The 2,994-nt window shown below is 25.4% G+C and overlaps 1 protein-coding gene across 1 annotated transcript in view; it reads left to right on the plus strand.

Annotated features, from left to right (window-relative positions):
* The window catches only part of LOC119639337 (nuclear factor of activated T-cells 5), a 96,175-nt gene extending 95,957 nt beyond the window's left edge, over positions 1-218 (plus strand). The window contains exon 6 of the mRNA XM_038036640.1: positions 33-218. Coding sequence (XP_037892568.1) covers positions 33-218 — 186 coding nt within the window. The remainder of the gene's footprint in view (positions 1-32) is intronic.
* The last annotated feature ends 2,776 nt before the right edge of the window (positions 219-2,994 follow it).

Here is a 2,994-nt window from a genome sequence, read left to right on the forward strand (position 1 = left end):
TCTCCTTTCAACATGACTTGGATCTCGAAGAGTTGGATGAGTGGCGCACAGAGGAAACAGATGAGGATAGTTGGATCGATGACCCACCAATTCAAACGCAAACTATAGATGCCTCTACCAATACAGACGCAAACGAGGAAAATATCGAATTGGATTTATTCGAAGGAAAGCATGAAAACAGTCAAGATATGGTTATATTGTTCCTGACAGCTCAATAGACAAAAAAAAAAAAAAAAAACAAAAAAAACAAAAGAAGAAAGAGCTAAAGCATAAAAGTGGTTTATCAGTTTACACAGTCGGACTTAAGTACAAGAACTTAAAGACTAGAAAAAATGCAAAAAATTAAAAATAAAAAAAAAGAGAAAAAGCAGTTTACAACACAACAACATAATTAAAGACAATAAATCATTCTTATTGAAAACAAAAGAAAAGTTATATACAACAAACACATGTAGTTATGAAGTTTTATGTAGTTAGCAAAATATTGATGTTGTTAAAAAGATCTAACAGAGTTTACACCAGATTACACCATTGCTGAAATTTCAGTTAATAGGAAACAATGAAAACGATTCATTAAAAATTCTATTTCGATTCATAGACAACGATGAAGAAATGTTACAGAAATCCTACTCGCATCACGAGTACGCAATGTTAGCTCAACCAACCGCCATCGCAACGACAGGAAGAGTTATATTAAGATTTGAAATTAATAACTTTCCTAAGATGACCTCTGGCAACTGCTTATTTAAATACAAAGTTAGCGCTAATTACTTAATTGCTTTACTTTGAACAATGACTTCTGGCCACTATACTAAATATTTGTTGCTATTTGTAAAAATTTCGCAAAACAATTACTCACTGCGTAAACTTTTGAAACAACGTAGAATGCCTCCTTTCATTGACTCGTACGGTGACAGTGCAGTGACGTTATGTTACAGTTTTAATATAATGCGATTAACGAAAAACCTTCGGCCTGTTCGAGACATGTCTGCAATAGTTATTCCGAAGTTCATGACAATATATCTCAAGGTTATCTCAGCAACTTGAAAATGAAATCAAAACTTAGAAACCCGAGGAACTATAATTACATGGTTTAGTGTTACGAACAAAGTGCTTACGAATTAGATCGATCAGGTTATACGGGCCAAGAAGAATGAATTTCTTATCTGCATTCTTACTTCTTACGTTACAAGAAGTCACATTCCGCAATCGTGGTGTAGGTTATAAAGAGGTTCGACCTAACTACTTCTTTTCAATGTGCCTAACTGTTATTGTTTGTTTCATTTGTTACATACTCCGCCCATTTTTCTAGTAAAGTAATCCACCTTTTTGTATAAAAATTGTTGGTAGCTAAAAACAATTTATTCGTTTTCATATAAACATTTTTTTTCTGTTTTTTTTTTTTTTTTTTTTTTTTTTGTTAACTTTTTTCCACATCTATATATATATATATATATATATACATTATATATATGTACATTAACAACAAAAGTCAAACAAGACGCCATGTTAAACAAGTTTTAATGGTTAATTTAAAGCGGACGATAATAGCTACAATAATAATAATAAAATTGAATAAAGTGAATGACGGAAACTGACAGTTGTCTACAAGTAGAAAAATATATAAAAAAAAAAATTAAATAAAATTAATAATGGTTCTGCAAATAAAACATTAAAAAGGAAGCATGGAAAACAAAAAGAGCATATTCTGACGTTTTCACTGAAATCTCAGTAAAAATTTAATCACCAGTGTAGGTAAAAGTTTAAATTAAAAAGAACAACAAGTTTTTAATTCTTAAAATACTCTAAACATGTAAATGTTCTCTAGGAATTCTATAACGATGCCATTTAAATAAAAGATGATATATTTTCGTAAAGTAACAAATTATAATAATAATAATAATAGTAATAATATTAATGATAACTAAAATAAATATCTATATCTAAGGTTGTAAAATTTATTAAAGAAAAAAAAAAAAAATTTGCTGAATTAAACAAAAGAAAATTTAATGATGGAAAAATCCTTCAAATTTTCTTAAGACGTAATATTACAAACAAAAAAAAAAAAAAAAAAAAAAAAAATGAAAGAAAATTATATTCAAGAGAAACGTTTAGAAATCAATTATTAAAAAAAACCAAAAGATTAATTAACAATTATTATTGAATAAAATGTAAATAATGATTTATATGTAGTAAACTAAAACTTTTTTAATTTGTTTAAAACAAATTCATCTTGTGGTGGTCGTCCCATGTGAAATTAAACTTTAAAAAAGCTTAATTTATTTAAAAAAAAAAAAAATAAATAAATAAATAAAATAAAATTGATTATATCATAACACTTAGAAACCGCACACGATAACTAATTTATATAAAAAGCTATTAAGAAAAGAACAAAAAAAAAAAAGGAAACGATTATCTTATATAAATAAAGATTAAAAATTATACTTATATCTCTAATACTGTGATCTCATGTGTATAATAAATTATATTATGATTATTATTATCATTATTATTATTACTATTATTAATAACAAGAGCCTTAATAATATTTCCTTTAAACTAATAAATTTTTTAATTTTAATTCTCATCATAATTTATAGCAAATTTTTTTTTATTTGTTCTCTTTTTTGTTTTAACATCACTTTAACACAAAATTAAAACAATTCATTTTAAATGAGAAAATAATACATAATAATATATGTTTTTGCCATTTTAGCCAATTAATTTTTAAGTGTACATTATATCGCTATACCGATGAGAGATGAAAAAAAAAAAAAAAAAAATTTATTGAAATTTGTTTTTAAGATTAATATTTATTTTAAGAAATGTTCCGTTGCGCCTTCAAAAAATGTTGCTTTTAGTTTTCAAATAATTTTAAGCCTTCCCTCCATCCTTTTAATTTGTTAAAACAAATTTTCTTTAATTGTGTTATTTTGATCAAATCACTTCAAGTTCTGTTTTTGTTAAATTTTATTTATTTTTTTTTTACTATTT

This window comes from Glossina fuscipes, unplaced genomic scaffold (genome assembly GCF_014805625.2).
Source record: "Glossina fuscipes isolate IAEA_lab_2018 unplaced genomic scaffold, Yale_Gfus_2 112, whole genome shotgun sequence".
NCBI lineage: Eukaryota > Metazoa > Arthropoda > Insecta > Diptera > Glossinidae > Glossina > Glossina fuscipes.